This window comes from Pelobates fuscus, chromosome 9 (genome assembly GCF_036172605.1).
Source record: "Pelobates fuscus isolate aPelFus1 chromosome 9, aPelFus1.pri, whole genome shotgun sequence".
In the NCBI taxonomy this organism is placed as follows: domain Eukaryota; kingdom Metazoa; phylum Chordata; class Amphibia; order Anura; family Pelobatidae; genus Pelobates; species Pelobates fuscus.
The window spans coordinates 80537503-80550955 of NC_086325.1; the positions used below are offsets into that span (position 1 = coordinate 80537503).

Here is a 13453-nt window from a genome sequence, read left to right on the forward strand (position 1 = left end):
AGTGCTCTGTGTCATTTTACAAGCGTGGGAAAGTTCTTTGGAATTTTCCCACGCTTGTAAAATGACACAGAGCACTGTGATTGGATGGATTTCAAGCCATCCAATCACAGTGCTCTTTGTCATTTTACAAGCGTGGGAAAGTTCTTTGGAATTTCCCCACGCTTGTAAAATGACACAGAGCACTGTGATTGGATGGGTTTCAAGCCATCCAATCACAGTGCTCTGTGTCATTTTACAAGCGTGGGAAAGTTCTTTGGAATTTTCCCACGCTTGTAAAATGACACAGAGCACTGTGATTGGATGGATTTCAAGCCATCCAATCACAGTGCTCTTTGTCATTTTACAAGCGTGGGAAAGTTCTTTGGAATTTCCCCACGCTTGTAAAATGACACAGAGCACTGTGATTGGTTGGGTTTCAAGCCATCCAATCACAGTGCTCTGTGTCATTTTACAAGCGTGGGAAAATTCCAAAGAACTTTCCCACGCTTGTAAAATGACACAGAGCACTGTGATTGGATGGCTTGAAATCCATCCAATCACAGTGCTCTGTGTCATTTTACAAGCGTGGGAAAATTCCAAAGAACTTTCCCACGCTTGTAAAATGACAAAGAGCACTCTGATTGGTTTAAACCCACCAATCAGAGTGTTCTTAGCCCAATTGCAGGGCGGGGCAAGGCTTTATAAGCCTTCCCCACCCTGCGGAGCTCAGTCTGCGCGGAGCCCTCCATGGGTGAAGATGGATTATTTTTTTTGCGCTCGTTTTTTTTTTTTTTTTTTTTTTTTTTTTTTTAATTGCGTCGGTTATTATGGATTTTTATTTGGCCTTTTTTGGGCTGAAGAAAGAAGATTTTAGAAGAAAGAAAACATCGAATGGTAAGTTTTTTTTATCTCTTTTTATTTATTTATTTTTTTACAGGTTTTTAGTTAATGTTCCCCCCCTCATTATTTTTAGGGTGAGGGGGGTAGGTAGGGAGATAATTTTTTTTTGGGGGGGGGAGGGTTAACTAGGGTCCCCCCCCTTTGTATTTAGGGCCCCCACCCACCGCTCAGGGGTGGGGGCCGGGGGGGACAGTAGGTCCCCCCCTTATTGATAATTTTAGGGCCCCCACCCGCCGCACAGGGGTGGGGGCCGGGGGGGGACAGTAGGTCCCCCCCTTATTGATAATTTTAGGGCCCCCACCCGCCGCTCAGGGGTGGGGGCCGGGGGGGACAGTAGGTCCCCCCCTTATTGATCATTTTAGGGCCCCCACCCGTCGCACAGGGGTGGGGGCCGGGGGGGGACAGTAGGTCCCCCCCTTATTGATAATTTTAGGGCCCCCACCCGCCGCACAGGGGTGGGGGCCGGGGGGGGACAGTAGGTCCCCCCCCTTATCGATAATTTTAGGGCCCCCACCCGCCGCACAGGGGTGGGGGCCAGGGGGGGACAGTAGGTCCCCCCTTATTGATAATTTTAGGGCCCCCACCCGCCGCACAGGGGTGGGGGCCGGGGGGGGACAGTAGGTCCCCCCCTTATTGATAATTTTAGGGCCCCCACCCGCCGCACAGGGGTGGGGGCCGGGGGGGGACAGTAGGTCCCCCCCTATTGATAATTTTAGGGCCCCCACCCGCCGCACAGGGGTGGGGGCCGGGGATAATTTTAGGGCCCCCACCCGCCGCACAGGGGTGGGGGCCGGGGGGGGGGACAGTAGGTCCCCCCCCTTATTGATAATTTTAGGGCCCCCACCCACCGCTCAGGGGTGGGGGCCGGGGGGGGACAATAGGTCCCCCCCTTATTGATAATTTTAGGGCCCCCACCCGCCGCACAGGGGTGGGGGCCGGGGGGGGGAGAGTAGGTCCCCCCCCTTATTGATAATTTTAGGGCCCCCACCCGCCGCACAGCGGTGGGGGCCGGGGGGGGAAGGAGAGTAGGTCTCCCCCCCCCCCCCCCTTCAACCACTATTGTGGACAGTAATCGTCCCTGTGGGTTCGGGCTTCAGCTGTCAGCTGAAGCTGAAGCTGTCAGCTGAAGCCACGCCCACAGCAGTGCTGACAGGCTGTCAGCACACAAAGCGCGTTCACAGTGCTTTGTGTGCTGATAGCCCGTCTGATGCATTCACCCAGAATGCATCGGACGGGAGGCCTTTTTAGGGCCTCTGAACTCGGAAGTCCCTCTGGTGGCCGTCTGATTGACTGCAACAAGAGGTGTTCCAAGCTTCCAATGTAAACACTGCATTTTCTCAGAAAATACAGTGCTTACAAGAAAAAGGCTCCGGGTAGCTGTAGCACTCACCTGAACAACCTCATTAAGCTGAAGTTGTTCAGGTGACTATAGTGTCCCTTTAATTAGAGCAGTCTCAGTAGAGTAGAGGGGGTGGAAGCCAGACTGAAGAGGGTCAAGGAGACAGCTTGAATTGAGGAAACAAGTCAGACTGGTAAAGACAAGTCTTTCCAGAAGCTTTTAGGAAAAAGGGAGCAAGGATATGGGATGGTAGTTAGAAGAGAAGGACGAGTCAATAATTTTTTTTAAAGATCTATTATTTACTGCACAAATGATTTAATTGTTAGAAATCCTGCTTCAGCAATAGAGTATCTTTTATACGAATTTAACAAACAGACCAAATTCTAATATTTTGCACTTTGAAAGAATTGAATGACAGCTTTTCTGACTACTTGATTAAAGGAGCATTCCACTGCCCAATACAAAATAAATAACTTTTTAGTAGACATACACGCAATGAAAACATGCTTGCCTCTAGAGTTTAGCTTAACTGACTTTACCAAGAAGTTAAAAGACATGTTTGCTGATTAACAGCCAGTGGGATGTAACAAGTAAAATTTATGAAAGTACCAATTTCTACAGAATTCTGCACTTTTGGTAAAATGAAAAAAGAACATGCAAGCAATCTAAAGTGCATTAGGGGTTTCGACTGGCCCTTTAATTTATTAACAAACATTGCCACCATTGGCATATAGAAATTAGGGGATCATCATTTATGCCCTATCTTGATCACTGTGTTGATGCTTGTGAAGCCAGCTAATCCAAGGTGAATAAATTCTGTGATATTTAGAGCTTTTGTTTTTTTAGACATTCTGTTCCAATACCAATCTTTTCAAAGAAACACAAAATCCGAAGCTGCTTAGCAATTTTGGTAGACAATGCATTATAGGAATTTCCTCCAAATATATTTTTCCATATTTTCTCCTATAATTTTAGCAATTTTATTTCTTGAGTTACTTTAGTAATAACTAATATACCACACAGTAACCACGCTTTCTTAAAATGTCTTAAGTACCTATATTTACCTAAGCATATTAATTGGTTTGACATCTAACTGCTAAATTATTCATACTACTAAAGACATATATACTATTCAATTTAGTAATTACCATTGTTGATCAGTTATTCTTGTGACTGCTGCCTTCTGCTTGTTTCTTTTTTATGAGATAATATTGTGAGTTGTTCCTGATGACTGGGCACAGTTGAATTGTTGCAGGTGAAACAATTATATGGCCAACTGGCATTTTTAGAACCTGTATTATAGATAACATAATAGGCATCTCTTTGTAATGCAAAAAGAAGTAGCAGGGAAGCTATTAGTCAAATAACATGATTTATATACTCTAAAGGGTACCTATTTTTTTTTTTTACTCTTGTATAAAGTAAAACTGCAGAAACTAATGTTGATTTGACAGAATAGATGCACACAGCATCTTACTTGTATAAAAAAAAAAGAGAAGCTTTGTTCTCACTTGGATCCTACCTGGTCTCCAGTGGTATGTTGCTGTTTAGAACCCAGCTGTTGTGCAGGTGCACAGAATCTTGAGTACTAGAAGGAGGGTTTGATGCAGCTGGACTTGGCTGGCTGTGAGATGTCATTGAGCTCCTCTGGAGAGTGTCCAGTGTTTGGGAAGTCTGTCGACTGCAGGTGCATGCATGTGGTGGAGGTGGTGGTGGAGGTAGGGGCCGGAAGGTGAACTGATTCCGTGGGCTGCCAGGAATTTCTAAAATATAAAAACAAGAGAAAAATAAGCTGTTAATTAACTAATACTAGACAAATGTTTTAGAAATCTTGAAACAATCAAATGTATCAATATTTTTTATTTATTTCTGCATCGATACTTAGTCACATTTTGACTCCTAGTATATAATCTGTAATTATCATCATAATGATTGGCTTTATAGTATTTATAATTATAATAATGTATGTGTAATAATCAAATAAAAGTTGCATATGATTTGTAAAAAAAAATGAGCTAAATGATATAACCACAAAAATGTTTTGTTTTTTATTTGTGTTTTCTTACAGGTGAATCACCACCTAAGACACATTTAAATTCTAAGGTAACTTTGGCATTGTAAATGCAAATGTGTAAATGACATAGGGGGGCAAACTCTGCACCATGATCACTGCAGACAGTCACTCTATGAACCATATTCAGTGAACCCTTGTGCCCATTGTGCTCCGAGCAGTTTTTTCTGTGTCCCCAGTTTCCTTACACAGATGGGTATTATATTCTTGAAATTTCATGTATATTAATGCAAGGTTGTATTTATGGCAGGGAAGGTTTTATATATAGTTTCAAATTCTAATTGTTGATTGATGGCAGTCTCACGATCTCATGATTAAGACACATTTTGTAATTAGGCAACATATAGTTTTAAGCTCAAGATCTGTGGATCCTGCAATTCATCATTGGTCTTATTTTTTATTTCTTACATTTTATTTTGCTCATCTAGAACTACTAAAGAGAGCAGCACATCTTAATACTGTCTTCTGTAGCACTGAAAAGGTTTATTTTAAAATGGCGAGCATAATCTGGTTAGTATGGCTAGTAGGACCTTATACCTGGCCCTACTATGCATGAGATATTAACCAAAGACTTGCTTCCTTATACATGTAAAGTCGCAACTTCATCTAGCACAACAGTTAACATATGCAAGCTAACAAATAGTATATTTGCATAAGTTTGTCGCAATAACACACAAGATATCTAGGAATCAATCTGTGTATAGGTGTAGTGGTGATCTAGCAATGTACTTATCAATATTGTTAAAGGGATCCTATAGGCTCTTGGAATGCCCCCCTCCCTCGGGGTCTCCCTCCCACGGCACTAAAGGGGTTATCTTACCTTAATCCAGTGCCGGGCTACCTCGACACTGGTGACCTCTCCTCCCCCACCGACGTCAGCTCCCGAGTGGAGCCGAATGCGCATGCACGGCCAGAGGCACACGCGCAATTAAACCCGCTCATAGGAAAGTATTACTAAATGCTTTCATATGGGGATCTTTTTTGATGCTGGACTCTGTGAGGATGTCCAGCATCAAAAAAGTGCGATTTACTCAGTGTAAATCGCAGAAGCGCCTTGAGTGGCTGTCAGGGAGACAGCCACTAGAGGCTTAATTAACCCTGCAGTGTAAACATAGCAGTTTCTCTGAAACTGCTATGTTTTCAGCTGCAGGGTTAAAACTAGGGGGACCTGGCACCTAGGCCACTTCATTGAACTGAAGTGGTCTGGGTGCCTATAGTGGTCATTTAATCGTTCTCTACGAAAGAAGATCCTCTGTGTTCAGCATTTGGCTGTTGGCTGTAGATATTTATTTAACTTACTATTATTTTTCAATGATTTTTCATTGTTATCTCATCAGTAACATGGATATTCAGTAAAGTGAGAATTTATGTTGAATTCAAAGTAAATTTCAACTTTAAGGTGACAATGGCCGAACCTTAAGCCTTATCCAAGTCAGTTGTGCTTTCAATTAATCTACTCTGACCTAAATGTGAAATTCATGTATAATTCACTTTGAATTTTTTTTACTTTAGTGAATAATCCTGTAAGTATTTTAATTCCATAAAGCATCAAAAACAACATGTATATATTTGCATTTGAATTTAAATTCCATAAAACTGTATGTTACAATTCTTCAGTTATGCATTCTCATTTAAAAAAAAACTTACTACAAAATCAGTTACAGAACATTTTAACATCAATATTACAAAAAAACAACAACTTTTAAGTAAAAAAAATAACTAAATAAGCTATACAAAACTTTAACACATTTAAAACTATCATCTCTAATAACATACTATCACTGAGAATTGATAACCAGGACATACTTGAAAACAAGAGAAATCGCAATGTATCTTTCCTGGTAAAATATTTTATAAATAAATAAATAACCCAATCTAATAAACATTAATAGAACTAATATTCATGAGTCATTTTGCTTTTGATATTTTATGTCTCGAAATGTGTTCTTTAAACAAGCTATTAAAAATAAACCCACCGCTTCTCAATCATAAATGCTGTTTACGTGTTTTTGTTTATTTATTTTTTTCAAAAGAACTTTATGGTAATAAATGTTAAACTGCATGATATAATCCTCAAAAGACTTTTTTTTTTTTTTAGATCTAACGATGAACATTTTATTTTTTGAGGCTGGTAAAAAAGTACAATCACTCCATGTGGAAAATTAGTCTGCAATAAAATCTACAGCAAAATATTCCTTGCCAACATGGTCTACATTACTTTGATATTCTTGCTTTATTTCCCTGTGGCAAAAGATCCCCGAGCAAGCTTACAATAATCACAATGGTTTTGCATCACTATCCAGTACAATAGAGAAAGCTGTACAATCTGAGAACAGTATTTTTAGACTGATGAAACATTGCAGATCATTTCATTGTTTTCTTTTGTTTTTTTTACTCTTTCCCTACACCGGCATATGTACAGAATGCAATCAAGCACAAAGACACTATGAATTGATAAAGAAGGAAAATTACTAAGATCATCTGGATAAGGTACCCAGGTGTCTAAAGTAAAGACTGGAGTTTGCAAAATGGGATCTGCCAAATTAATTAATAATAATGAACGTAAAGAGTCAATTAGCAAATATAGCTTAATAGGTGGTCAAATACCCTAGTTGGGTAGTAAATCAAGCCATAAGCGGCACACCTCAACATCCCTTAGTCAATACGGTACTAGTAAATTAGTCTCTAAAAAGCTACAGATATTAGACTTTAATCATGGTGGGTCAAAGTCTAATATCTGTAGCTTTTTAGAGACTAATTTACTAGTACCGTATTGACTAAGGGATGTTGAGGTGTGCCATTGAAGGCTTGATTTACTACCCAACTATGGTATTTGACCACCTATTAAGCTATATTTGCTAATTGACTCTTTCCGTTCATTATTATTCATTAATTTGGCAGATCCCATTTTGCAAACTCCAGTCTTTACTTTAGACACCTGGGTACCTTATCCAGATGATCTTAGTAATTTTCCTTCTTTGTTTCCTCAATAGGGGTTAAGCCCCAGGACACCTCTGGAGTGTCCAATCTAGGTGCACTTCTACCAGTGTTGAGGGGTTCCACTAGCTGGTCCCACCAACAAAGGCAGAGATCTATTTTGTGATATAACACTATGAATTGATATATAATAAAGAATAGCACTCAATTGATTTTCCAGGTAACATCATTTAAAAAAAAAATAGATTAAAATTGAAACTTTAAATAATGTAATTAAAAACATTAGACAATGAGAAATGGCACAGAACTTTAATTAAAAATAAAAAACAAACATGTAATAATAATATTGCAATTATCTATTGTACTGTATGTTTGAAATATACTAAATCAGTTATAATTTAGGCAAGGGCTGCCCAACAGGTAGATCCCCAGATTTTGTAGAACTACAACTCCCATGATGCTTTGTTATTCTAAATGCATTCTAACCGCATGCAAAGCATCATGGGAGTTGTAGTTCCACAACATCTGTGGATCTACCTGTTTGGCAGCCCTGATTTAGGCCAATAACAGCATAGCCATGTTATTTGGAATGGCAACATTTGGGGAAATACATATGCGTTTGAGTTTAGCATTAATTTCCTTACTTGTTGAGAATAATAAAGTTCATGTATTTTATGAACTTCCTCTAAGTTATCGTTTATCAAATCTTAAATTATTTTCTCAATTGTAGGTAATATGGAAATGGCTTTCTACAATTAATGTACATCTTCTTTACTTCCTTCACTCTATTTGGAATGTTTCATTTATATACATTTACTTGTTACGGACAGACAGGATCAACAGGCAAAGATAAGGGAAGCAAATACTCAAAGAGCAGAAAGCATATTACCGTACCCTAGAATGGCCGGATTAAACGCAAAAAGAAAAGTACAAGACAAGCCGCGGTCAGGGACACAAAAGTCAGAATAAACATTAGGAAAAGCCAAAGGTCAAGGACAATCAGAAGGGAGAATAGTCAAAGATAAGCCAAGGTCAAAATGCCGAAATACAAGAATATAAACAAGCTCTTGGATTTAACTAAATAAATGGAAACCACGACAGGGCATCAAACAAATGGACATGTGAGTTTAAATAGCCCAAGTATGGTTTCCATTGGTAACTGGGACCTGGTGACACCAAAACGTGTGTGCACATCGGTGACGTGATGATGCATGCACATCCACTTCACTAGCACAAAAATTAGAGGCTGTGCCTTTTAAAGCGGTCTTTGGAGGCGCACGGCATTCATGGGAATGCTAGCGTGGCTTCTGGCCATGTAGTGTGCAGAGCGGAGGGAGACCTGGCAGGATGTAAGTGTATTACCTTCAATGTATCCCCGCTGTTCGGTGCACACATGCGGTCACACCAGCCGGGCGCAGTACTATAACATTTTGGTTGAACAGTATTGTTCGAACAGTACTGGTTCGGCCGTGTGACTACTATAACATTTTAACAAATTTCTACATTTATTTTGAGTATTTCATTTGCAAATGTATACATTTTATTATTTCACTATAAAAAGTCTGTTGTGATTTCCTATCTCAACTTCTAGAAATTCTCTGAGTTGTAAAACATTCTCTATGAAAGCAAATAATCAGGCCATTTAATCTCAAAGAAGAAGTCTAGGTGCAGTGGTCTCATCTTTTTAGTCAGGGCTAAACACCTTCTAAAATGTTCTTCTTCTTAGCCACCACTAGAGGGTGCATTCACTTCAATGGTTGAGTTATACTCCGTTAAGTGACATTCAATGTCCTCACACATTGCATGAGAATGCTGAATGTGTTCAATTGCTGATCATATGGAAATACTGAATTCATTGCTTCCTTATGAGAAGCATTTGTTTAGATGAGTGCGGTGCTTGCTGCACATGCATTTTTTTTTGCCCCAATGCTTTGGATTAGATGAGAAGACAAAGAGGAGGCTGTCTGCATGATGTAACAGGAGTGGAGCAAGCAGCTGAATAGAGTGAGTCTTGGCACAGGAAAAAGGTGAGTAAAACCCTATTTTCCCTTTAAGAAAAAAAAATCTAGGAGGGCCCATGAATTTAAATAGGGAAATTTGTATGACTTCTATAGAGAGAAGCAGATTGTCTAAACTACTGTACCCTATTCCTTTTAGAGTATTTTTAATGCTCCGTGCTCCACAAATCCTAAATAATAATAAGTTAAACGTTCTGATACACCAACCTCACAATTAAAAGTATATATAAAAAAGATTGTAAAAAATTAACAAAAAATTAACATATTAATAAAATCTTTAGATTCTCTGTGCCAGCTTTCTCTGGTAAAAGGTTCCACCAGGCACGCCATCAATTTAACTATCACTCTCCTCCGAAGATACGTTGTGTGACAGGGTTCCCTAAGATGGTGATCATGCTAATCCTATGCGTTTCGTGGTCTGTGCCTACGTCATCAGGGTAACAGAACGATCACCAATCCTCCACACTATTTAAATGCGCTAAAGCTAGTGGTCAACTCATTCTGAAACAGCAGCTTAGTTAATAACACCCCTTTGCACTTAAACTGAGCTACTGACTTACATACATATTATGGAAGAAGATAAATACATACAAACTAAAAGTAGCACATATTACATTATAGCCAGGTTTATACATTGTTGCAAATTTCATGATTGGATGAATATGTAAACCATCTATTTTGTATGCTAGATATTTCATAAATACAATTCTTTTAGCATATTTGATATCTGTTTGCAATATAAATTCATCAGATTACAATAACAAATAACATTATATAAAAAAAACATTTAAATATATAAATAGTTTCATCAAATTATTTTAAATCTATCTCCTTGTCTCTGAGTGGGTGGCTACTGCTTCTAAACCTTTTACCATAAGCCCCTCTGGAGTCCCCCCACGAGTTTCCAGAAAATATAAGGGACTCTCGGGTTTTAGATTTATTTTCTCTTAATCTTTAATAAATGTTCATTTATTTTGGTTTCAAGCTTTCTACAAATATGTGCAACATATTGTTTCCCACATGGGCACTCCAGCAAATAAACAACATAAGTAGAATTGTAAGTAATAAAATATTCAAATTTTAAACATTGTTTTGATTTGCATGATTAGAACTAATTGTCTAATGGTTCTGTCTATGGACATGTGGGCAAGCCCTACAGGCTTTCCTAGTATATCTCAAGATGCCTTTCAGTAATAGGAGAAAAGTTATATTATGCTGTTTATATTTATAAGTATTTTTAACCACACTTGGCGCTACTATATATATTTTTTTTATTTGATTACCTCTCAATACTACTTTAGGCTTTTTATTTCCTATTTCCATTATTTTATCCTGAGCAATAATAGGCCAATGTTTCAAGATAATATTATTATCTTGTTAGCTGCTGTATTAAAAATGTTAAAAAAAAAAAAATATGGGAAGTTGGCTTTCCCCCAGTATATCCCCTTGTCTCCAATCATAATGGATATTATTTTCGGTATTCCTCATTCTATAGTGTTCCTTTAATGGTCAAACTTAATGAAACATATTCAGTAGCTTATTGACTATTTCTTTTTAGAAATGTACAGTCTTCCCTGAAATAATGAATGAAGAAAAATTACATTAATTATACATTAATTATTTTTAATTGAAAGATGAGAGAAGTATTCCAGACCTATTACACTTACACTATCAAAGAAATTGCATTTGATTGGGTGAACTAGACTATAATTCATCTCACTGTTGAATATTTACATTTCAGAATATTTGTCCAATATTTACAAGTATAAATTATAGAATATCATTGATAATACGACGAAGGTATGGAACTCATGATATTTTCAATGATATTCTGACTGTATATACTACACATTAGACGCCTCTCTCTTTCTGCTTGTCCCCATCAGAGTAACCATCATTGTGGAGGAGTGGTGAGATGCTGCCCTAAGAGCAGAAAGGTTCTATTTACTTAGACAATACGTATAGGCTCCGCTACGTGAGTGACCTGATTTATATATTAATACATTAACATTATCAGTGTTTAGCTACCATCTGCACTATGTCCTTTTCCTTTTATTTTCTTGTATTTGACATGTACTACTTTATACACCAAGATTGTGAGGGGTAAGCTACACCTCTGATGATTATATTATTATATTAGCAATCCGCCAAAGGTATAGGTTTCCACTTGAACCACTTGTGTGATTTGGTTTAGTATGGTGTGTGGGAAGGAGGGTATCCCACATGAGTGTGTAAAGCTGCTGGTTCACAATTTTAATTTATGTGCTTTTGAAGTAACACACTTCATCCTGCTGGTTTTTTTTTGTGTGTTTTATTTTAATAACAACCATGTTGATTGGCAGTTCCCAGCTTACCTACTAACCCTGAAAAAAATTCCAAGGCAGCAATGCAATTTCATTGGTTTAAATGCACTTATTTGCTTCTCTCTTTTTAAAATAAATATATCCAAATTCACTTTCATCTCAAACCTGCATTCCTGTTTTAATAATAAATATAAATATATATGTCTATAAATATAAACATATTGGTAAAAATATGGAGACATACTGGATTGTCTGTTGGCAAGACACCTTACAAGCCACCACCCAATTCTTTAAGAAAAGAACAGCTTAAATCTATTTACCACATGCTGCATCAATACTCTGAACATTCTCTTTTAGAAATGTCTCTGCCGGGGCTCAAGGCAATTCCCTGCATAATACACGGCGACATAATTCCAAAATCACAGTAGGAAAGGGAGGGAGAAGCCTGGGCACAGTGCAGATCTTCTTTGCAACCTGAAACAGCCTGATATGGTCTGATAGAAAACTTTTTCAGGGGCTGAAATATTGCTGTTTTGTGTCAATAAAACTACACTTGGACCCCAACCCTCTCTGGCTTTTTTTTTTTTTTTTTTTGCTATGTTTTGAGGTTTGGTTGCCTTGGATTGAAAGTCTATGTATGTACTTGAGTCCATCCATTGGTGAATATCATCTCCCATTTACTAGGACAGGGATAGGCAACCTTGGCACTCCAGATGTTTTGGACTGCATCTCCCATAATGCTCTTACACCCATAATGCTGGCAAAGCATCATGGGAGGTGTAGTCCAAAACATCTGGAGTGCCGAAGGTTGCCTATGCCTGTACTAGGATTTACTAGGATTTAACCTTGAACTCCCAGAAATACACACTTTAGTAAATAATCCTTTACATGTTTTTTTTTTTTTTAATTAATTCCTTGAACACATTGTATATTTTGCAGTTAACCTATCCAATACCTTTCATGTTTTGTGCACCAGTTTGTCAACTACACATACTTATAAATGCTAAGGCCCATCCAAACGTAGAGCTCTCTTCGATAATCACACTAGTGATATATAGCCTTACTGCTCAAAATAATTTTAATGATAGCTCCTGTGTTACAAGAACTCTCAGACGTAAAAAATTATTCATTTCCTGTGATTGTTTTAGCGGCTTAATGTTTCTTGTGGGATTTCTGTGTTTATGTTTTGTGACGGCTGCATTGACTATTAAAAAGCAATTTGGCTGACATTTTAGGTCTTTTGTTGCCAATTTTAATTGGTTTGTTCATAAAGCTTCAACTCCCCCATCAACTGTAAAAATTACAGACCAATGTCAGTTGATAGTAATGATTGTTTAATGATTTTTACTCTGTTGGTAAGCCAGGTTTGTATGAATGTCTGCATGATTAGTTTAATATCAGGACCTGTAATTAAATAACTGAAGCATAAACCGTTTAGAATGTGAAATCTGAACATATATTTAATAAACTCAAGCTTATTAAGTTAATTATTACTAATTAAAAAGAAATCATTGTTTGCACTGACTTAAATGCTTGTCAACTCCTTGAGTATCACACAGAAAATGCTTTTGCTTTGTTTTATTTTACATTTGTATAACTGCTGTATTCTGGGAGTAGGATTATTTAAACATTACTTTTTTTGATTTGCTGTTTTGTCTCATTACCAATTAATTATTATTTAGCTATATAATGCCAAAGAGATTTGCATCTGTGGAAAAGGCTAGTGCTGCCTAAGAAATTTAAAATTATATGTAGGGAGTGAGGTAGGCAGCGAGGCATTGGTGCATTTAGACCCTAACCTCTGTGTATATATATATATATATATAATGTAGTAACCTGTTGTTAAAGGATTACTCCAACCTCCATGACCACTTCAGTGATTTGAAGTGGTCGTGGTGGTAGGTGT

At 38.0% G+C, this 13453-nt stretch overlaps 1 protein-coding gene across 1 annotated transcript in view; it reads right to left on the minus strand.

Moving 5' to 3' along the window:
• TENM1 (teneurin transmembrane protein 1) overlaps positions 1-13453 on the minus strand; it is a 642971-nt gene that overhangs the window by 345754 nt on the left and 283764 nt on the right. The window contains exon 5 of the mRNA XM_063432113.1: positions 3741-3981. Within this exon, the coding sequence (XP_063288183.1) occupies positions 3741-3981 (241 nt within the window). The remainder of the gene's footprint in view (positions 1-3740; positions 3982-13453) is intronic.